The sequence below is a fragment of the Papio anubis genome, chromosome 1 (genome assembly GCF_008728515.1).
Source record: "Papio anubis isolate 15944 chromosome 1, Panubis1.0, whole genome shotgun sequence".
NCBI lineage: Eukaryota > Metazoa > Chordata > Mammalia > Primates > Cercopithecidae > Papio > Papio anubis.
Window position 1 is genome coordinate 196,108,718 of NC_044976.1, and position 24,961 is coordinate 196,133,678.

General features: G+C 41.9%; 1 protein-coding gene across 2 annotated transcripts in view; it reads right to left on the reverse strand.

Moving 5' to 3' along the window:
- Positions 1-8,950: 8,950 nt before the first annotated feature.
- PBX1 (PBX homeobox 1) overlaps positions 8,951-24,961 on the reverse strand; it is a 327,299-nt gene continuing 311,288 nt past the window's right edge. The window contains exon 9 of one of the 2 annotated variants that reach the window (XM_009192815.4): positions 8,951-10,627. In XM_009192815.4, coding sequence (XP_009191079.2) covers positions 10,607-10,627 — 21 coding nt within the window. In that variant the 3' untranslated portion in view covers positions 8,951-10,606. The remainder of the gene's footprint in view (positions 10,628-24,961) is intronic. The other variant, XM_009192821.4, reaches the window with a different exon arrangement.

Consider the following 24,961-nt stretch of genomic DNA (forward strand, 5'->3'; position numbering starts at 1 on the left):
GCCTCCTGCCTGGGAGGAAAGAGCGGGGCCCACAGCTGTGTGTCAGGGAGGCTGGGACTGCAAAACCCCTTCAGCTGAGTGCCATGGGGTCTGGAATACCACTGCCAGAACTGCCAGAATTTTTCTTTTGCTTCAGCATTGTCCTCTCCTCATAAACTCTGAGTCATTCAATGTGAATTTGGATATGAAACAGCATTTCCCTGGCTGGAAGGACCCAGAGGTGCAAGAGTGTAGACATGAAGTTACCGAACACAAGATAACTCACAGTTTTCCCTAGCACTGACTCTTGAGGCAAAGTAGGAAAAGAACATATGCTAAAAGGAGGCGAAAATGGATGTTTACTGAGCATTTAGTAAGTACCAGCCTTGTATAGGTGCTTTGTATACAGTATATTTTATTATTGGAGCAACACAGCAAAGCTCATAAAGGAAGCTGCTCAAGATCATACACTTACTAAGTAATGGCCCTGGAATCATGGCTGGTGCACTCCACAGCATCCTTTCTTCTTATTAAGCTTATTTTCCTAGGGCCAGAAGAGCAGTGTTGGGTACACCAGGTTAAGTTCTCAGTTATTTGCATTATCCCTTCTGTCTGACACCCCAGACAGAGATGGGAAGGAATGGTCAAATATGGAATCTTATCAATTCCCAAGCCCCCTGGCTCCCATGACAGCTGAAAGGCTCCCCTTCCTCCCAGACATCCTGTGGTACTCTTGGGACTGTGCAGGTTCCTGATTGACCAGGTAGGAGTTTTGAGGCCTATGACGGCAGAGTCTTGGCCCCATCATGATGAGCCATTGGTGATGACTTCTTGACACGATGACGAGTCAAATGCTTGTAGTAATCTCCGGCTCATCTTGGCGGATGCTGCAGGCAACAACATAGATGGCCATAGAGTACCGTGTTCCCAGACATCAGGATTCCTAATTTTTAAAAGCATTAAGGACTGTCATGTAGTTCACAATGTTCCATTTGCCAAGCAAATATATAAACCTCCACTATTTATTATCATTATAAGTTCATAAAGAAGAGAACTGTAAATACCAAAAGTGTAGGAAGGACATCATCTTATAAAAGACAGGCTTTCCCAAGAAAGGTGCAAGGTTTGCAAGGTGATGTTGATATATAAGCATTTCATATTTGTCATAGTTGTATGAAAATATCATCAATAACCTGCATAAGTTTTTAGACTAACATTAACGGATCCTTGATTAAGATGGAAAGGTCTTAGACTGAGAGTCAGGCTACCCGGCGTCAATCTCAGACCCCACTGCTAACCATCTATGTGGCCTTGGGCAAGTGGCATCATCTCTGTGGTGCTTAGCTTCCTCCCTCATAGGATGGAGTAATAACACGCACCTTATCAGGGCATCATGAGGACTAAATGAAATAATGAGTGAAAAATGATGATGAGGAAACATATCAATTTCCTCATCTGTTAAATAAGGGAATTAGATTAAATGAGTGTTGAGATCCCTCTCAACTCTCTATGATTGCAGGAAAGCAGCCTAAGCTTCCTGGCCCTACAGCATAGGCCTCAGAGAGGAAATACTTTCTCAGAGAGAGAGAGATTGACTCTCAAAGAGAAAGTGTCCCGTATCACCTGGGACGTATCAGGTTTTGGGTCAACCCTAGCAAATTCTCAACCCCTCTTTCACCTATCCCTATGTCCTTTTCCTGGTCATCTTCATACACAAATAAAAGCAGCAAATGCTTTTATGCTGTGTTTTGGCAAAGTTGGGATTCCAGAGATAGCCATGGTGAGTGGCCCACTCTAAGAAGCTGAGATCAGGGTCAAGAAGTAAAACACAAAGACAGGAAGAGTTAAATAACACAAAGTGTCAACCCAGATCACGTAACTGGCTTTGAGTTCACTGAGCCCCTGAATCCCATTCCATCTCTGCCACTCTCTGTTCTAGAATGCAACACTCTCAAGAGAATCAAATCTCAGGAAAGGCAGGGAAAGAAAGTGGGCACAGGCCACGTGGTACACGCAGTGCTCATGCATGCATGTGGAAGATGAGGCAGTGGGATGTCTTCGTTTCTCCCTCCGTTGTTCTTCCATTTCTGCCTCCCAGGTCCTCATCCACCTGGGACGCACAAGAAATGAAAGGTCCCACACTGCTTAAGTTTGCCATTGGGGCAGGAATCATTGACTTATGCTCGCTTGCTCTTCCTTACATGCAGAGAGATTTACATGTTAGGTGTATGAGGCCAGGGACAGCTTAGGCAGGAGAAACATTTTGCAAAGCTCCAAGAATGATTTAAAAGCACTACAGGCTTAATGCATGGAGCACTGGGCTGGATACAGGTGCATTGGTGGCACCTGTCTTTGCCTAACTGTTGGATTTCATCCCTTCTCTAGATCACATTGTCACAAAATCTGGACTAAGCCCAGCCCCTTCCATGAAGTGCATAGATAGTCCTGCCAGTGCCAAGATGTTCTGGAAAACTGACAACCATGTGAAGAAGGCTATGAGTGTGTATGTGTATGTGCATGCATGCGTGTATGTGTGTGTGTGTTCACATTACCTATTGGGAAAGATGAGGGCAATCCTGATGCAGTTTGCTAGGGATCCTAAATATTGGCATGTTATCAGATTGAGCTGTGAACATCATACTTCCAATGTCAAAGTGCAGCTGAAGGTCAGCATGCCCAAGGTAAAAGGCTTTAGAAGTTCTTACTAGGAAAGGAAGATTGAGCTGAACACACCTCATATCCTCTCCAACTTACCCAAAGCCCATTAACTAGGCTGAGTGAGCTGCATCCAGCCCTACAGATTCTAATACTTGGAAGTATGTATTAAGAAGTTCAGAGATGCATGAGTCAATGGGAGCTGAGAGTGGGCAGTGGTGGAGGTTCAAAACAAGTAACAGACCTAGAGAATGTTTCATAGCTGCCAACACTAGGTTTCACATCTGTTCTTTTAAGGTAAAGCTTATGGTACATCCATGGTAGATAGGAGGCAGGTTTCTGAGCGCTCGCCTTACACAGGGTCTCTTTTTAAAAATTATTTGCGCATGTGAGCCAGAAGCTTTCAAGCAAAATCCTGCAAACTTTGTTGCCTTTTTCTGAACAGGAGAGAGAGTTTCTGTAAGAGCCATCACAATTAAAATGGCATCAAAAGAGGCATCTGTATGGAAATAGAATAAAATAATTAAAAAGATGAAATAGTTCAAAGGGTGCACACAAACCATTCATCCCCTCTCTCACCTCATGCTCCTACCTTTTTCCCCCAGGAGGAACTGACTTTTAAAATATTGCAGGTTATCAACAGGAAATCTGCTGAAGATGCAAGAGTGAAGTTTAATAGGGTCTGCTCTGTGCTTGATCACCTTGCTGCCAGTGGGGACACCTACTGTTGGGAAAAATGACAGGTCATGTAAAAAGAGAAAGGAACAGCGAACAGGGTGAGCATCCTGGGACAGGCAGCACTTCAGCGAGTAATGTTTTGCCAGAGCAGGGAGAGAGATGCCAGAACCTGGCAGAGCTGGACTGCAGCAGAGAACTTTACCTCTTCTAGGATGGATGTAGGGGACAGGCCTAGAATGTAGGTTTTCCATAAGCCCTAAGCTCCAAAAAAAACTGTATATTACACAGACATTGAACTTAGACTGATCTATTAGGTATTGGCTAGGTCACTGTATTAGTATGCATTTCCCAGAAAAACAGAACCAATAAGATATAAGATTTATTAAATAAAGTTTGTTTATTATGAGAAATTGGCTCACACAATCAAGGAGACTGAGTAGTTCCACAATCTGCGTCTGCAAGCTGGAGACCTAGAAAAGTCAAGGTGTAGTTCCAGCCTAATTCCGACAGCCTGAGAACCAGGAGAACCAATGGTTTCGGTTCTGATCCAAGAACAAAGGCCAAAACCAGAACCAGGTTTCAGTTCTGACCCAAGAACCAGTGCGCCGAAGGTGTAAGTTCTAATTCATATCTAAACCCTAAGACGCAAGCATACTAATGGTGTAAGTCCCGTTCAGGGGCAGGGGAAGACCAATGCTTCAGTTCAAGCAGTCAGGCATGGAGAGTAAATTCTCCCTTATTCAGCCTTTTGTTCTGTTTAGACCTCCAGTGGTTTGGATGAGGCTCACCCATACTGGGTAGGGCCATCTACTCTACTCAGCCAACCAATTCAATCAAAAGATTGGTTCAGCTCAATCTTCCTCTCCTAGTAAGATCTTCTAAAGCCACTTACCTTGGGCATGCTAGTCTCTTCCAGAAACACCCTCACCGACACACCCAGAAATAATGTTTAACCAAATATTTGTACACTCTGTGACCCGGTCAAGTTGACACATTAAATTGATCGTTACAAGCACTGTTCTGTGAGCGGGTCCAAAAGGACCCTGGAAAATGGTGTGAGTTAACTTACAGTTTGTGTGTAAAATCCTACACATTGCAAAGTGTGCTCTGGGACTGCTTTCCAATATGCAGTGGTTATTGCCATTCCTCCTCACCACAAAATAAATGTAATTCACTGCAGCATTACTTGGTAATCTCCTGCTGACTTCTGAGAGTAAATGGACAAGTGCAGCAACTGTATTTGAGAAGGACATGGTGACCATAATCATCTGGCTGCCAAATGTATTCGGTCCTGCCCCAATTGGTAGCAGCAGCATCACCTCCTAAGGTGGGTCAGTTGGCCTTCTTCCTTTACCTTGCTTGGTGGTTTCTGTCAGAGCTCACAGTGCTAAGACAGCAGCCATAGATGCTAGTGGCAGGCTATGTCTCCTGGAGGAAGGATTTCTTCTTTGTGAAGTAGACTTCCAGACCCACAAACACTAGAGTTATGGGAACAGGATGTATAAATCCCCTAAGTAGGTCATTGGGAGTGATGGAAGTGGGTCACTCTGACTTCTAACCCTTGGCTCCAGATTCATATACCTTATATATCAGTGACACAGTACCATAAAATGGTCATTGATCTAGATGTACACTATGTTCTGGAAGATGGTGCCCTATCATTGCAAGCTATCATTTCTAAGCTTGTGCTGTCTTAAAAAATTCATTCTATAATTCTGTTGAGATAGTAGTATTTGGATGGTGTTGCATATGATAGGAAAGTGAACCCCATGGTCGTTTGCTTACTGCTATCCTTCCTTTGCTATAAAGTGAATTCCTTGGTCCAATGTGATATGATGTAGAATCCTGTGTCAGTGGATCATATGCTTTAGAAATCCTCAAGAACTGGTACCAGACAAGGCCTTGAGGTAGGAAAGGCAAACCCAAATGTCAAATATCTGTTGATTTCCATCAAGATGAATTTTTGCCCTTTATGGGGTAGAAGAGATCCTGTGTTGTCAAGTTACTATCAAATGGTTAGTTTGTCTCCTTGAGGAATGGGGTGCCATATTTGGAAAGGGGCTTACTCTGGTCTATGTTGCTAGCATACACATTTTTTAATGGCAATAACTAGATTAGCCTTGGTGAGCGGGAGTCCTTGCTATTGGACCTGCTCCCTGCCCCCATAGCCATTTTGTTTATGTGCCCATTGAGCCAGCACTGGGCTGACCAATGAGAAAAGCAGGCACTTTCTGCCTCATTCTATCTATGTGATTGTTTAGTGCCTCTTCTTCAGTGGATACTCTTGGGTGAATGTTACTTAAGTGATGCAAAAATCCTCATTCTTTTTGCCCACTTTCATAAGTCCATCCACATATGTCCTTCCTAGAACTCCTTGTCTCTGACCTCTAAATCTCTCTTCTTCCACGTTCCTACCCACTAGCCAAGTCATTTGCCATTGCCATGAGTCTCTGTATGTTTTTATCTCAGTCCACTTTTTTTCCCAACACAAAATATAAGGCCAGTGAATCACTGAAATCTCTGCCAATTCTAATAATTTCTGTTTCCCACTGTATTTCATAGCATTACCCAAGAGTGGTTGTGCTCCTGCTGCCATCCATTTGGGGCTTGCCGCACATACTAAGCTCAGACTTTTCCTCCTCAGCCACAGCATCATAAAGGACTCTTCAAGTTGTCAAATTTGTGAGCTGAGGGAGAAGCACCAGTGTAACAGGGGGAATAACATGAGACTCTGGGCCTTCGGCTCTTGTAGCTCACTGTGCCCTCTGGATCTGAGCCCATATAAAACACTTCCGTCTTATAATGGGTAGTTGATAGGACCACTGTGTCTTAAAATTTGCTGGGTCTGATTGAACCCAATTTATGAGAGGATGTCTGGCTGCACAGTCATTTGATATTCCAGACCAGGTACTCATCTCTCCTAGATCCCAGTAGTACACTGGAGCTCTTTTTTCAACTGGTGTCTAATTTTCTGAAGCAAAAGGCATGATCTTGCTCCAAAATTTTATGGGTTCATATTGTGGCCCTTTCACTGTGGCTTGACATAGCTACACAGCATGTCTTTTCCCACCATAGATACCTATAATATCATGGGGACTACTGGGTCATATGGTTCAAGTTGCAGGGCTGTTTATACTGCAACTGAAACTTTTTTTTTTTTTTTTTTTTTTTTTTTAGACATAGCCTTGCTCTGTTGCTCAGGCTGGAGTGCAGTGATGCGATCTCGGCTCACTGCAACCTCTGCCTCCCAGGTTCAAGCGATTCTCCTGCCTCAGCCTCCCGAGTAGCTGGAATGACAGGCGTGTGCCACCACGCCCGGCTAATTTTCGTATTTTCAGTAGAGATGGGGTTTCACCATGGTGGCCAGGCTGGTCTTGAACTCTTGACCTCAGGCTATCTGCCCGCCTCAGCCTCCCAAAGTGCTGGAATTACAGGCATGAGCCACCATGCCCGGCCTAACTGAAACTTCCATAGAGCCCTTTCCTACTCTAGGCTTCACCCAGAGTTAGAAATTTTCCACGTTACCTGGTATGTGGTCAGAGCAGTATGTCCAAATGTGGAAGTCCTGCTTCTTCCAGAACCCAATGAGACCTATCAGGTATTGTGATTCTTTCTCAGAAGATATAAATTGAAATAATCTGCCCTTATTTTTGGAAGGGCAATCTCAACATGCCTCATAGCACTGAACTTCTAAAAAGTTCACTAATATGGCAGGTCTCTGAATATACATAGGTTTTATTTTATTTATTTATTTTTATTTTTTTGAGATGAGTCTCTGTCACCCAGGCTGAGTGCAGTGGCATGGTCACGACTCACTGCAGCCTTGACCTCCTAGGCTCAAGCAAGCCTCGCACCTCAGCCTCCCAATTAGCTGGAACTATAGGCACGTGCCATCATGCCCAGCTAATTTTTTATTTTTTGTAGAGATGAGGTTTCACTATGTTGCCCAGGCTGATCTCAAATTCCTGGATGCAAGCGATCCTCCCACCTTGGCCTCCCAAAGTGCTGGGATTACAGGCATGAACCACTGCACACGGTTTTATTTTTTATCTTGTGAACCACATGCATCTTACTCAAGGCTTTCAGAATAGTTACTAGTTTTTGATACTCCTTAACATGACTTCATCCATATAATAAATAAATGTGACATTCTTTGGAGTAAACAGATAGTCTAAGTCCCTTCAGACTCTATGATGATACAGGGTAGAAGAATTAACATAGCCCTGGCACAAGATCACAAATATACTTTGTTGTCCACCCTATGTGAATATGGACTGCTTCTTGTCATCCTTCTTGACAGGGATGGAAAATAACTTATTTGCCATATCAAAGGCTACATATCATATGCTTGACGCTGTGTTAATCTTCTCTAGCAAAGATATCACACCTGGCACAGCAGTTGCAATTGGGGCTAATATTTGTATGAGTTTACAGTAATGTAAATGTCATGTTCTAGTATCCTTCTAGTTTTAGTAGGGACTAAACCAGTAAATTAATGGGGATATGATGAGGACCACCATCCCTACATCCTTTAGGTCTTGAAGCATTTCATTAATTTCTTCCATTCACTCTAGCATGCGATATTGCTTTCGGTTTACTATTTTCATAGGGAAGTGGGGTTGGAGGAAGAGAAGTTTCAGAAGATTACACTTGGTCTTCTTCATTACAGTAGCTCTTACCCCACAGTCCAAGGAACCCTGTGAGCTTTCTGTCAACTACCAAGTACATGCATTTCAATTATTCTTTCAGTTACTGAGGAAATTCCCAAGTGTGGGTCCACGGACTGAGTGGATGCACTGTGGGCAATCACAGTTGTGGATACACTAAGACCCCATACTCTGACAACAAGACCATGATGACTCTCTGGGTCTCAGATATCAGTGTCAACTTGGGACCTATGTCTCATGGTCCTCAAACTATTTAGGTCATCCTCTTCCCCTAGTATATGATCACTTGAGAAAATGGCCAAGGGCCTTTTGGGAAAATAATGAGAAAATCATCACCATATATATTTTCTATAAAATTGGAAAGGTCTTATCACCTAGGGACTCAGTTTTTTTTTTGTTTTGTTTTTTGTTTTCTATCAGTGGGTTCTGAATCTGAAAATTGACTTGAGTCTGGGTATCACGTCTTGACTTTTATTGAGATGGCCATCCTCAGTCCTCAGTCTCTTAATCATCTATCCTTGATTTCTTTGAGTTTATAGATTGAAACACTCTTATTGACTTATAGATTGAAATACTCCTATTGACTGTCCATTTATTTTGTCCCTAGGAATGCCATATTTTGCTAACTATCTCCATAAGTGCGTGATCTCCCTAGTTGCACTCCAACCTCATTACTCATTACAATAATTATCCTCAGAGTCTGTGAGATTTAGTTACCTAGCTTCTAGGAGACCTCTAGAAATGGGCAACTTGATATCTCCTGAGACAGATTATTCTATTATACACATCCAATTATGTTGAAATCCTTTCTTGTGCAGCAGAAATATTCTTCCTGGAATTGCTATGCATGTGACACACCTTTAGGTATTTGAAGGTAGCAACCACACAAATCCCCTCCTTCACTTCCCTCACAATGATTAGCTCCACTTGCTTCTAGACTAATCTCCACAGAATCAAGCCTTCATACTCATTAGCTGGATTAAAGTACTAATCTTGGGTTATCTGGAGAAGAGAACACATGTGCCCCACTGAGATGAGGGAAAGTTACAATAAAATAGTAACACAAAGAGATAACATGTTTGGAGTGTTTACTATGTACTGGGTCCTGTGCAAAGGACTTTACTCACATTATATTCACAAAAAATTCATTTATGCAAGAAATATTTATTAATCACCTAAATCATTCTAGAAACTGGGGATACAGCAGTAAAGAATACAAAAAAACCTGCCCTTATAGAGCTTACATTCTAGAGGTGGGAAAGAGGCAATAAATAAGATAATTGAGTGCTATATATAGTATGTTAGGTGTTGAGTGCTAAAGAAAATTAAAAAATGAGGAAAGAGGATAGGAAATGACAGACGGTTTACAAGGTTAGGTATTGTGTTCAAGAAAGTTCTCACAAAAAGGTAAGTGGAGTGAAGACCTGAAGGAGGTAAAAGAGTGACCTTTGTGATATCTGGGAAAGACTGTCCCCAGGAGAATGAACAATAAGGGCAAAGACCCTGAGGTAGGTATTATCATTTCCATTTTTACAGATGGGAAAATGACTTGCCCAAGACCCCATTGCTTGAAGATGGAGCCAGGATTCAAACTCAGGTCTGCTTGATGTTAGAGCTAGTGTACCATACACCTGCCTGGTGATGTAGTGTGAGTGGCATTAGGCAATCTAGAAACACTCTATACTATGGATGATGACACAAAGCCTAGAAGCAGGAAGCAACTTGCTCGGATGAACACGTGTGGATAACGGCTGAGCTGAGACTAGAGTGCTGTCATTTCCACTCCACCATCCCTGCTTCCAGAATCCAGGCATTTTTCCTCTGGCTAGAAATATTTCCCAGAAAAGTTAATGGACTTGGGATAACTTTATCAATGTGTTTTGCCAATTGGCGTTTTAAAGTCTTGTCACGCCCCAACCGTACTAAATGATGTCTTTGAGCTCTGATTTCTCTCATCGGTAGGTGTGTGTTAGTTATGGAGCATAGATTACAGAGTTAGACACATCTAAACCTGAAAACAGGCCCCACACTTCTGTAGCTATGTGATCTTGGGTAAGTTATTAAATATCTCTAATTCCCACATCATCCACAGAACAAGGATAGAAATACCTGCCAGGGATTTGGTGGGGATTAGATAAATTAGTACTTGTACAGCACCTCACACAGTGACTGGTACAGGGGAGATGCACTAAATGTGTTCGCTGCCTTCTCCCTATGTAGTTAGTTGTCTTTTTACATGCACAACTCTTGTTTTCTTAGTTTATTATAATATTTTGAGAATTCAGAGGTTGTCATATATATATCTAGCTACTCATCACATTTTATGTTATACGGTGATGCACAGTAAATGCTTAAAAGTGATTATTTGATTGCTGGATTAGCGGGCAAGAGAAAGAGAGATTATTGCTTTGGGGCTCTGTTGATGCCACAGTCTTCCAGTTGCAACATCTGTCAATTCACTGCTCACCAGAGTTGTTTTGGCTGATGTGACTGGCCAGCAGGTATCCTTTGCTTCTTCAAAAGTCAGTATGTGTCATTCTGGAAGAGAGGCCACTTTTCAGATAGGGGAAGACATTTCTTCAGTCAAGAGAAGAGGACTTGCTGTCACCACCAGAGCATCCATGCCATCAATAGGTTCTTGCAATTTCCTGGTAAGAAGGCAAAATTCCAGTTTAACTCACAACTTTAACACCCCCTATCCACAGATCTTTCATCAGGACTGCTATCAAAGAGTCAAATTGACCGATTTCAGTTTTTATTTCTTTCGCCCACCCTCTGGCAAGATCTCAATGAGCAGCTAACCAGCTGAAAATAGAAGAAGAAGAAACAGGCCTGGACCTAGACGATTCAGGAAATGGCTCATCAGCCACCAAAAATTGAAGCCACTTTTCATTCATATAATATGGAAAAAAATCTCCGTGATAAATATTAGGAATAGTTCAATGGAGTCACCTGTTTATAATTTATTTTTAAGAAAAAAAATGTGATTCATTTTTGCAGCACTTTCTCCTACATTAGCTTGTTTAATCTTCATAACAACTCTACGAAATAGTTATTATTACCCGTGTTTTACAGATGAAGCAACTGATCCTAGTAATATTAAATGACTTGCTCAAGGTTACACAGCTGGTAAGTTGCAAACCCAGGACTTAAATCTGCATGCTCTTAATTTGACCAGTGGTTTTCCCCTTCCCCTTGTTTATCTGCCTCCACCTAAAAAAAAGCTAATGAAGAACATTCTGTACTGGCCCTATCATAGGTCAACGACAGTTCAGAGGGAGTGTTAGATACCTGTCTCCTTTTTTGTAGCAAATCGTACATAGAACCCAGCCTTAATATAAAAACACTGTCAGAGAAAAAACGTTTTTCAAAAGTTAATAGCGCATCTAAGATTAATTCGTACTTGTTTCTGAATAGCTGAGAAGAGCTCAAAGACATGAAGCATTACTGCTATTCATTACAGAAGGCAAAGGTGCCTGTGCTCTCATTTTATGGCCAGGGATAAAGAAGAGGGAAAGGGAATGTATAACAAAGTTGAAAAAACAGCCAGTACTTCTAATTTCTGAGCTCAAATTTGGCAAAATTCAGCTTGACAAACTAAAAAAATCTATCAATAAATTTCCCAAATATTCATTGTATACATATATGTGAGCAAATATTAGAAGGAAATTATGGAAAATGAGGACTATTGTGTTAGAGTGATAGAATTATAAAGATTTTTTTCTGTTTTCACATATTTTGCAATGACTTTCTATTATTTTGTGTAAGGAAGATATAAAGCAATAATTATAATTATTTTAGTGGACACTTTGAAAATATCCATTTGCCCAGGGCTAGGCAATCTCTTTCCACCAAATTCCCAAAATGACAATTGATTGAGTTGACAATAGCTGAAGACAGATGTTTTTATGGGTGAGAGGTGCTAATAACATCTTCTCATATTGGTACATAGAATTGGGTCTCGTGGAATTAGTACTCTGCACCTGAACACTGATGGGCTCAACTTTTTCTAGTCCTTCTCAGAATGAACATTGAAGTGGGGTTTGATGTTTTTAACTAAAGTCTTTTAGCACAGATTCTCTAGTAACATTTTCCCTTTTATTTTTACCTAAAGGGCTTGAAAGATTTTTAAACCAATTATTTCAGTAATATGCCGAATTCACTAACTTTGGAATTTCTCATTTAGTTCAATAGCTTTTATAATTCCTCATTTAGTTTAGAATGCTAGAGCTTGAGTAAGAGAAAACAGTTAATTTTCTTGTCTGCAGATGAAGAAACTGAGGCTGAGAGAATATAGTTCCAAATTTAAAGTAAGTACATAGCATAGCATACCATAGCATGTATCATATTTTCCCAATTATAATTACAGGTACTCCTATAAAATAAGTACACCTGTTACTCTCCTTGATGTTACCGATGTCCTTGATTATAATTACATCAGAGGCTGGGCATGGTGGCTCATGCCTGTAATTGCAGGATTTTGAGAGGTCAAAATGGGAGGATCGCTTGAGGCCAGGAGTTGGAGGCCAGCCTGATCAACATAGCGAGACCCCACCTCTATTTTATTTTTTGAAAAGATTATTAAAATATTAAAGTAAAAAAAAATATGCATTAGTTCAGTAGAAGGTACTTTAGCCCTTGGTATCAAGGGCCTAAGAGTAAATTTGGACTATAGACTTTTCACATTTGACAGTGAAAGAGGGACACACACTGTATACATATGAACTGACATATGGACAATTTTACTTTCACTTGTTTTCTCACAGGAGAATATTATCCCATGGCTTAAAAATCTTAAATAGAATCTAGGAAATCAAGAAAAAATGAAGCCATGAAAATGAGGAGCACAGATGAGAATTTCCCAGGCTCTGGCATGGACTCTCAGGCACGTTTCCCTGAGTTGCCTTCACTTTCTCAGAAGATGCCTATTTAGTGAGCACCATATTTAGGCAGCACAATCGCATAGAGTTAGAGGCCTAGGCTCCAGCCCTGGAGCTGCCAATGATCATCTGTGTGATTTTGAGAAAATCACTTAATACCTCTGGGTCCCCTACCTCATCTACCAAAATAAAGGGTTGGACTAAAGATTGTTTTAAATCATTTGGATTGCATGAAAGTGACTCAGGTTATTTTAAGCAGAAAAAGAGTAAATCAGAAGGATATCAGGGAGCACTCAGAATTTTACCTGGATAATTACTTTTGGGGAAAAGCTGGAACCAGGACAGCTTGGTGAGGGGTATGGGGGTGGGACCTGATGGTAGAAATGTAGTGTGGATGCAAGTCTCATTGGAGTGAGCTGCTGCTAAAGTGAATGAGCTTCTAAGATTCTTTGTCCTTGAACCTCAAGTTCCAGATCTTAGGACTTTGGTTAGTTGGCCTAGGGTAAGTTCATGTGACCAAATCTCAACTAGAAGATAGCAGCCAACGTAACTTACAGCCTCACCAAGACAGCACACAGTAGCCAATGAGCAGATACTGGACAGCCAGAAAATGTAGTGTCTTTGGAACTTCCTAGTCTCTCCTTCCTTCCTCTTTTTCCCCACTTTTCCTCCCCTCTTTTCTTCTTTCTTTCTCTCCTTTCTTCCTTCCTTCCTTCCTTCCCTCCTTCCTTCCTTCCTTCCTTCCTTCCTTCCTTCCTTCCTTCCTTCCTTCCTTCCATCCTCCCTCCCTCCTTCTCTCCCTCCCTCCCTCACTTCCTTCCTCTCTCTCTCTCTCTCACCACCCCTACTGTCTCTGGTTCTTCTTTAGTGCTCTTACAAATATCAACTGGCATTTATATGATGGGGAGATTACACAAGGGCAAGGTGTTCTCTCCTCTTTTCTATTTTTCCTGCCCTGCCCTTCCCTTTCCTTCCTTCTTTCCTTCCTTCCTTCCTTCCTTCCTTCCTTCCTTCCTTCCTTCCTTCCTTCCTTCCTTCCTTCCTTCCTTCTCTCCTTCCTTCCTCTGTCTCTGTAGTTCTTCTTCAAGACTCTTCCAAATATCAACTGGTTTTATACTATGGGGGGTTTACATTTTAGCACTCAAGGGTGAGCCGTTCTCCCCCAGAAAAATCCCCACTTCTCTCCAGAGTCCCAGGAGGATTAGGCTCATGGTGGGAGGAAAAGGGGAGGGCTGCCTTGGCTGCAGCTGGGTACCAGAAAGCCAGAGTGTAGCAATGTTCATAAAGACCAGAGCCAGAGAGCTATGGGAGCATGAGCTTGGAGCAGATGGCTAGGAGAACAGTCCACCAAGGACCACTAGGTCCCACTCCTAGTCAGAGGGGTTTTCTTTCAGAGTGTTCCCATTAATACATTTTCTTAGCCTTCACCTAATGGCTGCTGGAATGAGTGGCTTTTTTCCTTTTCCAAACTGTCCTTATCAGTAATGCAACAATAGCTAATTTAATTAGCTGACCTGAATGGAAGCCAGCTTGAGCTAATTTGGTTTTGCTAGTGCTCTCTGGTATATACAGAACTGATAATCCTACTTCCCTCTAGACACACAGTGGAACTTGGGAGGGGGCAGCGAAAGTGACAGTAGCTCTTCCAAAGTCAATCGTACACCGGTGGGATTTAGCACTTGACCAAAGGCAAATAGTCTTGAGTCAGTATCCCCCAAGGGCCTGTCAACTTTGTCAACTGAAAGAGATAAAATATACAACCAGGAAATTGCAAAGGCAAGGTGCCCAGGATGGGAGTGCTGGGAAAAAACCTTCGCCTTAGCAGAAAGAACACTTGGCCAAAAGATTTGGAGCTCAGCCACTGACTGACCTTCCCAAGTCCCTACACCTCGGTGTCTCAGTTACCAGATGCATCATAATAATCACTGTGAAGAAATGCTTCCTTTGCAGACATGCTGTAGCACAATGTCATGTAGATGAGAGTGCTTTGACACACAGAAAACTGTGGCAATGAAGAACCCTTTGATAATTAGCCTATCGCCATGAGTATATTTTCTGTTTCTCAAGGGCAGGAACTAAATACCATCCTCTCTGTGTCCCTAGCATCAAATATGAGGTCTCCACACAGAAGTTGCCCTACATGTGCTTGTTGACTGAATAATACAGGAATAGGGGTATGAGGAGATGTGTAGGGATAGTTTAAGGTGCAGGGAAGTCAACACATAATTAAAGAAACATTGAAAAACATAAGCCTTCTTTTCAGGTAAGTGTCTTAACCCTCTCCATCCTTCACAGAAGAGAAAACTGCCACAGAGGCACAATGGTTTATTCAGATATCAATACATCAAAATAGCTCGTCTATCCAACTGGCACCTCTGCCCACATTCCCCACCCCAAGCTCTTACAGAGCCACTGCCCAACTAAGGTAAAGGAGCACCCCCAGCATAGACTTTTGTGTTTGTTTTACGGTTCTTTTCCTTCCTAAGTACTTCATTTCAATGGAATACAGATTAGAATGTGCATGTACGCACATGGAATAAAGGTGTGTTGTTAAAATAAGTAGATTTGGAAAAGTTCGGAATGGGAAAGATCTATCTGGTCATATGATCCACTCCCATTACTTTAATATGCCTCGGTATATTGGTATTTGGTCAAACACATTTAACCATCATGACTACTGTGTTGACTTACTCCATCCACGCTCCCTCAGTGATTCCATCCGCTGCATAACTTCAACGGTATCCTATACGCTGATCTTCAACTCTGACCTCATTCCTGGGCTCAGTTGTCTAGCAACACAACTGCCTGTTGGAGGTTTCCACCTAGATCTTCTGTTACACATCAAACCCAAGATGACAGAAATTGCCCTCCTCACCTACATTTACAGAATCCTGTTTTTAGCGGTTGCTCACATTTACCAAGGCCAGAACCCCAACCTTCCCTTCATGCCTACTTGCAGGTAGCCACTGAGTCCATTGATTTTGCCTTCTAAATATCTTTCAAATCCAGGCCTTTCTCACCACTGAAATTATTTTATTTATCTCTTTCATTCCCTAGCCCCCAGCTCCAAGCAGGTGTTTCTCAAAGGCGAATTCTGTGCCAATCAGGCAAATAAATGTTTGTTCACCTGAACTGAATTAAAAATTTTCTCCCTCTGTTCCACTAAATTTCAAATCTTTAGTGAATACCAATTACTATACTGAAGACAACCAAAGGTATAGCTGAATGTTTCCATTCTGTTGTAACAGCTATTCCAATGGGCTCCAAATTGACAGCTAATCCCCAAATTTGGGATGAGTACAGTTTGCTTAGCTGAGACTGTGCAGCCTCAGTGGTGGGCTTACCTTTTGGGTCTGCTCTAAAACCTCAGGCTCATACAAAGAACACTGAAGTTTCTCCCACGCTTCCAGAAAGGTAGATTATGCTCTGGTTGCCATAATTTCTTCTTCAAAGATTCCTTGTCTTTGACTCTCTCATAGTTAACCGTAAAATCAGGTGTGCATTACATTTTATAAATTCAAATTTCCTACATATTCCTATAACACATTTAAAATATTTGGTATTCCTTGATAATAATTGGTGTTCCAATGATAATTTTGGTTTTTTACCCATTTCTCTAACTTTTACTTGACTACTGTCATGGTCTTCATATCTAGATTTTTTTTTCCTATAGCAATTCCCCTAAAACCCTAGGGCTAGTGGGTGATGTCATTGCATATTGAAATGTAGCCAGGTCATAATGGAAATGACAGTCTTGAGCCAGACTGCCTCAGTTCAATTCCTGATTCTACTATCTATCTCAGTTTCATCATCTGTAATAAGGGATTATAATGTGACTCCATACTTCACAGTCTTCTTGCAAATATTAAAAGAGCTAATTCATATGCCACATTAAGTATTCTACTTGGCACAATATAGGCAGGCTATTGTTTTATTAACCTGATATTGAGGATCTAGGAGACATCAAAGGAATTTTGGTGAACAATATATTTTTATTTAAAAAAATTATTTTAATAGCAAAATCAAATGCTTACCATGAATAGAGGCTTTGCTATGCAGTTTACCTATATTATTTCATCTAATCCTCACAGTAACCCTATAATGTAGTTTTCATTATACTCAATTCATGGATGAAAAAAACTAAGCCTCACACAGATTAAGAAACTTGCCATTTGGCACACAGATAACAAATGACAGAACTGAAATTTGAACTCTAAACTGAGTCCAAAGCTAAAATTAAATAAAATGCATATTGAGTACTCAAAGTATTCATGTCTCTAAATAAAACAAAGAAAAAATACAACGTTGGATGAATCTCAAAATAATTACATTGAGTGAAAGCAGCCAGACAAGAAAGAGTATACATTGCAGGACTCCACTTATATAAAACTCAAGAAAATGCAAGCTAACTATAGTGAGAGAAAACCTATCAGTGGTTGACTGGGGAGAAGATGAGGCAAGAAGAGGTAGGAAGAATGGATTACAAAGAAGCAAACTTTTGGATGTGATGAATATGTTCATTATCTTGGTTGTGGTGATGGTGTCACTGGTATATACGTATGTCAAAACTTACCAAATTGTATACTTCAAATGTACAGTTTATTATATGTCATTATGTTCAGTAAAGTTGAGCATAATATGTTTAATAATGAATAAACACTTGAGCTACTTTTTTTTTTTTTGAGACAGGGTCTCATTTCGATGCCCAAGTTGGAGTGCAGTGGTGTGATCTCGGCTCACTGCAACCTCTGTCTACTGGGTTCAAGTGATTCTCTTGCCTCAGCCTCCTGAGTAGCTGGGATTACAGGCATGCACCACCATGCCTGGTCAATTTTCATATTTTTAGTAGAGAGGGGGTTTCACCATGTTGGCCAGGCTGGTCTTGAATTCCTGACCTCAAGTGATCTGCTCGCCTCTGCCTCCGAAAGTGCTGGGATTACAGGTGTGAGCCACTGTGCCCAGCCTTGAGCTACTTTTATACCCTCAAAATCTGGCACGTTAAACAAAGGGTTTAATCATTATTAAGAATAACGTATCAAGTATCAGGAAGATTTGGATTTTGCTTGTTTGGTTTGGGTTTTTTTTTTTTTTTTTTTCCTCCCATCACTGGGCTATAATCCTCAGGTATAAGGAGGATTTTGATCTGAGTGGACCAACCTGGCTCTCTCACCTCCCCCTTGAACCAGTTGTGTGACTTTTGGCAAGTTACTTGACAAAATTCAGTGTTTCCATCTAAAATGAGAACCTTAAAGGCAAAAAAAACCCAAAAAAAACAACAAAAAAAAACTGACTTCACAGGGTTATCACAGAATTAAATGAGATAATGTACATAAAGCCATTATGGAGTATTCGGTACATGGCACTTCCTCTATCATTGTTCGCTAGATGTTATTAAGGTGAAAGAAAGGGCTGAACGAGGCTCTGCGGGGCTGCGATGTCCAGGGTGAATTAGGTGCGTGGCAGGGGGCTGGGAGGAGCAGTTATTGGGTGTAGCCCCAGAGGAAGATGTGACTCTTTTCATCATACAGCTGTGCGTCCTAAAAGGTCCCAGCATTTGGGGGCTGTGATAAATCACTGGGTCAGGCTTTCTCTCATTCCCTCTTCCAGATCTCACTCCAGAATGCAAAGAGGAAAACAGCAGCTACAGCTCTAGGGTAAGGCCTTCTGCTCTTCTACAGAAATTAGTAATGCATTCGGCTTTATTCCACTCTTCTATTACCTTAATGTGCTGACCTGGAGGATAAATGAGATAATAAACACAGAGCACCGAGCACAGTGTCTGGGTCACAGGAGGCGCTCAGTAAATGTTAATTCTCTGCCTCCCGCCCACTTATAGATTAGCCCTGACTTCTCAGAAATGCAGATCCCTATGCACTCACCTAAGTCTCCTTTCAATATCCCTGCATGGGAGCCTTTTTACTACCCTCTTCAAGCTGGCCGGAATCCCTCTCCTCTGCTAATTGTCCCACCGAGAAATGAGGGGAAGAGAATGCAGCAACAACGAGCCAGGAGGCCCAGCCTCCTAGCAGAGGAGACTGTGCTGTTACCCAGCTTTGTGAATGCGAACCTCATTCATCTTCACAGACACTGCTGCGCCATCCATTTTAAATGACATAGAAGCCGACCCGTTTATCAAGATCAGCATACTACTATATTATTATGATTATTTAGCATTTACATAACACTCTATTTGCAAAGTGCTTAATAATAATTTATTTATTACCTCATTTAACTACTCACTAATGGAAAATTCAAGGGGTTGCTCTGGGTTCACTGACCTCCACTCTGGTGATACCTTAGGCCATTTCCAAAAGCCTGCCATAAAATATTTTAATAAAAAACCATTTAGTGTATATGTATATGTGTATATATATACACACACATATATATACCAAATATATATACGTATACTTTTATTTTTTGGATTTTGCAACATATCTATTGAGACAATACTATTGAGACAATACTATTGAGACATATCTATTGAGACAATACTTTTTTGCTTTACAATGAATAAAAATAAGCATTACTTTTATTATAAAGTCACAAAAATAATCTCTCTCTAGAACTTACATAGAACCAATACAAGATTACATTCCAGTTCTGGGACAGACATGGAAATCATGCAAATGTGCCCTTCACATGTCCCTTCAAGAAAGGGCTGGTTGCCCAGCTCAGAGGAGTGTGGTTGGCTGGTAGCCCCTGCCTGCTAGCTCTCTTAAGGTCCACCTCAAGCAGCGACTGAGCCTGGTGGTGGTTCAAGGGTTTGGCCATTTTTGCCCAAGGTGGGACTCATCTAAAGGGTGATTTTTGGCCCAGGCATTGTGGCTTGCCCCAGTAATTCCAGTACTTTGGGAAGCTGAGGCAGAGGGATCACTTGAGCCCAGGAGTTTGAGACTAGCCTGGGCAACTGAGACCCTATCTCTACAAAAAAATACAATAATTAGCTGGGCATGGTGGCACACACCTGTAAGTCCCAGCTACAAGGGAGGCTGAAGTGGGAGGATCTCTTGAGCCCAAGAGGTCAAGATTGCAGTGAACTATGATCATGCCACTGCACTCTAACCTGGGCAACAGAGTGAGACCCTGTCTCTCAAAAATAATATAAAATAAATAAGATAATGTAATTTTTGTTCTGGGGCTCACTCACGTCTGTATCCCTGTTTGACAGCTTCCCAGCCCAGTCGTGCTTCCTTTGCTTTTTTCCTTCACAGGTGTAACTCCCTGATAAACTTTGATTTTCAGTCCTAATTCACGTCAGAGGTCTGGCAGCATGAACTCTACATTCAGCCCTGTCACTAAGGCAAGTGTCTCTGGACTGCAGATTTTTCACCAGCACACTGAGGGGAGGCAGCTTTGATTCTTTCAAAATTCATTGTGTTTCTTCCATTCTATGAATCTATACAGAATGAGACTCCATATGAATTTTATGTCTTTAGTCTACCTGCTAGGGGGTTTTGCAGTGGAGGAAGGTTTTGAGGAAAAAGCTCCTTGCTTTTTCCCCACATGGGTCCCCCATTTTCCTGCCTACAATGATCTGTAACAATTCCACCTCCATTAAAACATGCAGTAGGAAGATGATAGTGAGTGTGGATTGATGTGCAAAAATTACACGGTAAAGCCGGGCACAGTGGCTCACGCCTGTAATCCCAGCAATTTGGGAGGCCAAGGCAGGCAGATCACTTGAGGTCAGGAGTTCGAGACCAGCCAGACCAACATGGCAAAAACCCGTCTTTACTAAAAATACAAAAATTAGCCGGGCGTGGTGATGCATGCCTGAATTCCGGCTACTCGGGAGGCTGAGGCATGCGAATCGCTTGAACCCAGGAGGTGAGATTGCAGTGAGCCAAGATCTCGCCACTACACTCCAGCCTGGGAGTATTACAGAATATACAACAATGCATATAGTTAAATAATATCATAATATACATGATCTAACACATATGCTTACATAAAATATCTATGAAGACAGAGGATCTCACAGCAGAGAGAAATGGGGGAGCGAAGTCCCGTTGGCAGATGGGGAAAACAGAACTGCACACTGACAGGGCCTAATCCCTGGCTATGATGGTCCCCAAGTTCTTATATCAAGTTATATTCTATAGGGTGAAGATCAGCTCAAGTGAAATACCCCAAGAGAGAATAACTCCTTGAACCTTACACACCTCACAATTCTAGAAGATGCAGCCTCCTTATCAGCTGCTCACCTGTGAAGGTCTTTGTTTTCAAGTCAACAATCAGAACAAAAGGTGTGTACCCTCTCCTCTCCCTTCATCCGTCTTTTTCTTTTCTTTTCTTTTTCTTTCTGAATTCCTCAGTACTCTTGGGTCAAATGTATCTCCACAAAATAAACTACTACAAAACTTAATTAGGATTTTTGAAATCAAAAGCTAGTAAAAACGTATTTACTCCTGTAATTTTTTTCAAAGCTGTTATTGTAAGGCTTATGTATAAGGTTGTCATTGGACACTGGCTCCGAGAGTCACATATGTAAATGAAAGTCTATAGTTTGAGGTCACACTTGCTAGAATTTTAAAGTGTGTTCAATAATGCTTTGTGTAAGTTTACAGCAGATTGATCTATAATTAACTAGAAAAGACATGTGTGGTGGTTGAGAGAATATCAAGAAAGATATCTCTGGCTTTCCTTTGATGCTGTGTTTAGAGGCCTGGTGAAATAAGGTGTCACCACCAACCCCTACCCCTGCCCCCCATCTCCCAGCTACCGAATAAGAAAACTAAGAAGGCTCAGCAATATTCTTGGGCAAGGGTCTAGACCCAGCTCTTTAAACAAGGGCTTCAGAGCATGTAGTAAGACAAGCTGGGATTTCCAGAGGCCAGCATGAATTGACGAAACACAAGTCATGCCACATTCGCATTATTTATTACTTGGTAAGGGGGCTCAGGGAACAGCAGGGAATTACTATAACTGTGTTTCTTCAAAACAGTGAACCAATGCCCTCTTCTAGTTCTTAGGATAATGGTGAGTAACGTGAAAGTAACATGCCAAACAGAGAGAAGGAATCACATTGAACGAATCAACCCTCTCCGCCTGAAGCCCTCAAGTGTTTTTACCCCAAGGCTCTGATCCTGTCCTCTCCTGATCAAAATATGAATGACTTGGATAAAGGCAGCATGGTAGGGTGGCTATGAACAAGACCTTCAGAGTCAGACAGAGTTGGGTTCAAATCCTGTCTCGACTCCGTACTTGTTGTGTATCCTTGCCTAAGTTACCTAAACTTTCTATGTCACAGTTTCCACGAATATAAAGTGAGGATTATAACACATTCTTCGTAGAGCTGGAGTGAAAGTACAATGAAATATTCTGTGTAAACCCAATGTCTGTTGGAGAAATACTCCAACAGTGGTAGCTCTTTGCTGCATATTAAACACATTGTCTGCGAGTAATGAGCTAATATGTTAAATGACAAAATCAGGATCCAAAAAGGTCTCACCAGGCTGGACTCAAGGACCAAATCTAATAGGATGGCACTTAAGAAGGATAAATGTAAAAGTACTGCAATTAGATCTGAACAGCAAGCTGCACAAATGCCCAGTGGGGAGACAGGGCTTATCAACAGCACACCTGAAAAAAGCCTTGGGAGCATTATATGACTCCTTGCCCATTATAGGCCAATGGTGTGAGGTGGCTGCCAAAAAGCAAATGCAGTGAAATCCAGTCTTAGGCGGCATAAAGGCAAGTGCCTTGTCTGGAACAAAGAGGAAAATAATGCTCAGCTCCTCTGCTTCTCTCTGGGTACCACACTTTAGTAGGGGTGTTGATAACCCATGCTTTTGTTCTGAATACACAGAATCAGGATAGGGAGAAGACATAAAGCCCATCAGAGCAAAACACAGCTGAGGAAAGAGAAGCCCAAGGAGGCTCAGGACATGTGTCTATAAACATTTGTGCATGATGGATTAGATCCCTTGTGATGGAAAATTTCCAGCTCCTTTCTGTTTAAGAAGAGAACAGGGACTATAGATGCGGGTTACAGAAAGGGAGGTTGCTATCCAATATATAAAGAAGATACCTCTAACCATGAATGCTGTCCACACATGGAGAGGGAGTGAACTCCCCATCACTGGAATGGTCCAGGCCAAGGCTGCAGGATTGCCTGTGAAGAATTTTGTACAGTGATTACTATGCTCTTAAAGCAGGGCTCAGTCTGTAACCCAAGTGCCCCACAAATCATCTGTTAAAATCTTGTAAGTATACGAATAAGTGCATTTTTCACTGGGGAGAAGGTCCATAGCCTTCTTCAGATCCTTTATGGGACCTGAAATTCCACCCCAAAAAGGTTCAGATGAACTGAGCTCGAGTATTATTTCTTTCAATATTTATTGAACACATGTTATCTTCTAGTAGGGGACACAGAGATGAGGAAGATGCTGTATCCTTGTAAAGGGAAACTTTGAGTTCGGTGTGTTCTTTTAAACAAACAAATGCACAAACAATCCTTATGTGTGCTATGATAGAGAATGTTGTGCAGTAGAGCAGCAAGAAGGAGAGCGGTCCCTTCTTTCTGAGAGCAGGTTCCTTCCAACTCCGAGGTTTGGGACCTCGACGACAAATATAAGAGTGGAAGGTTCTTTGGCCACCTTCACCACTCTTTGGGTACAAGTTATCCTCACAGGCGCCCTACAGGTTCCCAGGGGATGCAGATTTGGCAAAACAGCAGATATCTTGAGAGCTCCAAGCAAAGCTCTGGGAAATGCTAATCTCCAGACCTGATCTTTCCTCCAAGACCCCATCCCACCTGTCCATGATGGGGGCGGGGTCACTAGGATGCCCTAAAATGAGGTGCCATGAAATCTGTAGAAAAATGATTTTGATCGGTTCATGAAAACCCAAATCAGCAGCTGCTTGTGCCTGTGTGCATATGCACATTAAACTGTCAACCTGCTTTACATTTATTTTCCCACCATGTAATGCCTGCTTTATTGGGCCAATAAATTGGAGGCAGTAATATATACCCATTAAAATCCTACCTAGCTTCCAAGGCCTGGCTCTCTCCCTACCTCCCTCAGAGGTCTCCCCAGTCCCTCTGCCCTCTGAAAGCACTCTATTCTCTGAGCCCTTGCAGCACACACTGTGCGTGCCTCTCATTAAGCACCTGCTGTTTACAATTTTTGTACCCTTACTTAGGTGAATCCTATTGAGTACCTTTTTCTAGTTTCAGACTAAACAAGATGTTATGTGACAAGATCATCAACTCTGCAAGGATGGGGAACCTGTCTGATGCTTCTCTGTCTTTGGTTGACTTTTTAATAAGGCAGGGTATGTCATAGGGGCTCAATTAAATAGGATGAAATAATGATTATACAACTAGAGTGTTTTAGGTAATCAGCTTGATCTCGTTGACAGGTGCGAAAAGGGAGTGGGGGTGGGATTTAAGACTCCCGTAGAGGAGTAGATGAGTTTCACACCTCTGATCTGTCCCCGCAACTTTGAGGGAGATGGCAAGTGATGCCCCATGACCTCCCACTGGAGCCCTGTCCAGAGGAACCCTGAACAAGGAAGGATGTGGAAATGCGTCCTTTTGACACTAACAAATGATATATTTGATTTACTTTTAGATTTGTCTGGCGCGAATAATAGAATGTTAGAGCTACAGAAATGTCAGAATTCAAAAGCACAAACTCCTCATGTTAAAGGCGATGAAACTAAAGTCAACAGAGGCCTGGTGCAGTGGCACACACCTGTAATCCCAGCACTTTGGGAGGCCGAGGCGGGCAGATCACCTGAGGTCAGGAGTTCAAGACCAGCCTGGCCAACATGTCGAAACCCTGTCTCTACTAAAAGTACAAAAATTAGCTGGGCATGGTGGCACGTGCCTATAATCCTAGCTACTCGGGAGGCTCAGACAAGAGAATTGCTTGAACCCAGGAGGCAGAGGATGCAGTGAGCTAAGATCGTGCCATTGCACTCCAGCCTGGGGGACAGAGCAAGACTTCATCTCTAAATAAATAAATAAAGTCAATAGAGAAAAAGTGATTGTAGAATGAGAATAATTAAAGTTACTTGATCATAGAGCTTGTAAGTAGCAAAAAAGATCAGGGTCTAGGTCTCCTGAGTCCTAAATAAGTGCTCCTCTACTTA